Source organism: Frankliniella occidentalis, unplaced genomic scaffold, assembly GCF_000697945.3.
Source record: "Frankliniella occidentalis isolate FOCC.00 unplaced genomic scaffold, Focc_3.1 Scaffold2163, whole genome shotgun sequence".
Classification (NCBI taxonomy): Eukaryota; Metazoa; Arthropoda; class Insecta; order Thysanoptera; family Thripidae; genus Frankliniella; species Frankliniella occidentalis.
The window spans coordinates 1-739 of record NW_026269251.1 but is presented as its reverse complement, the minus strand read 5'-3'; the positions used below and the strand labels follow the sequence as shown (position 1 = coordinate 739).

The 739-nt window shown below is 43.0% G+C and overlaps 1 protein-coding gene across 1 annotated transcript; it reads right to left on the bottom strand.

Annotated features, from left to right (window-relative positions):
* Positions 1–6: 6 nt before the first annotated feature.
* Positions 7–488, bottom strand: LOC127751925 (uncharacterized; the record flags this gene model as incomplete). Its single annotated transcript, XM_052276230.1, has 1 exon — positions 7–488. A coding segment is annotated over one exon (363 nt), but the record flags the coding sequence as incomplete, so codon positions are not given.
* Between the last annotated feature and the right edge of the window lie 251 nt (positions 489–739).

Genomic DNA, 739 nt, shown 5'->3' with positions numbered 1-739 from the left:
GTTTTATAAATGAGTTCCAAGTAGGATAAGTACGAGAACAACCACTACGCAGACAACAAAATTGTTGAGAGGCATGAGAAATAATGCGGTGAGCCTTGTAAGCGTCTACTGACACCAGGGGCAAACTACAATGGGGGCACTTCATACTGATCAAATTCTTTTAAACGTGCAGCAATGAAGGACCTAAGGCCTCTATGACCAGTGTAGTCTTTGTCTGAAGAAATGCCAAACAAAGTCTTTTGAAGGAAAAGCCAGAGATGTCTTGACTCAAATGGGAAGCCGGTGTTCAGTCCGAAGAAAATCTTGAATGTTGCAATGAACGCAGTAAAAGGATCATGCAATTCCCAACGTGTATCATCCAAGACAACAAAGCTCTGACGTATGTTGCTCAGAGGGCCAAGCAAAACAGGAAGTGGTTGCATGGGATTATTGTACTTTTCTAGAATTTCCTTTCGTTCACTTAACAATTCTTGAATCTGTGCAATTGCCTATAAAGATAAAACATTGATAGGGTAAGATGCCCTATGATGGCCACCTGAAGAATGGGCGTGCCCAATGATGGCCACCCCCTTTTCTTGTAAATGTAGACAACGATGTGAAGTAGTTTGGCTTAGTATGCCCAAGTAGGGACCTTACTAGAACACAACTTCAAGGCCAAGATTATAGAGTGCCCAGATTGGCTGGAAATCGAGAAAAGTGGCCATCAATGGACAGTGGCCACATTAGGGCACCTTACCCT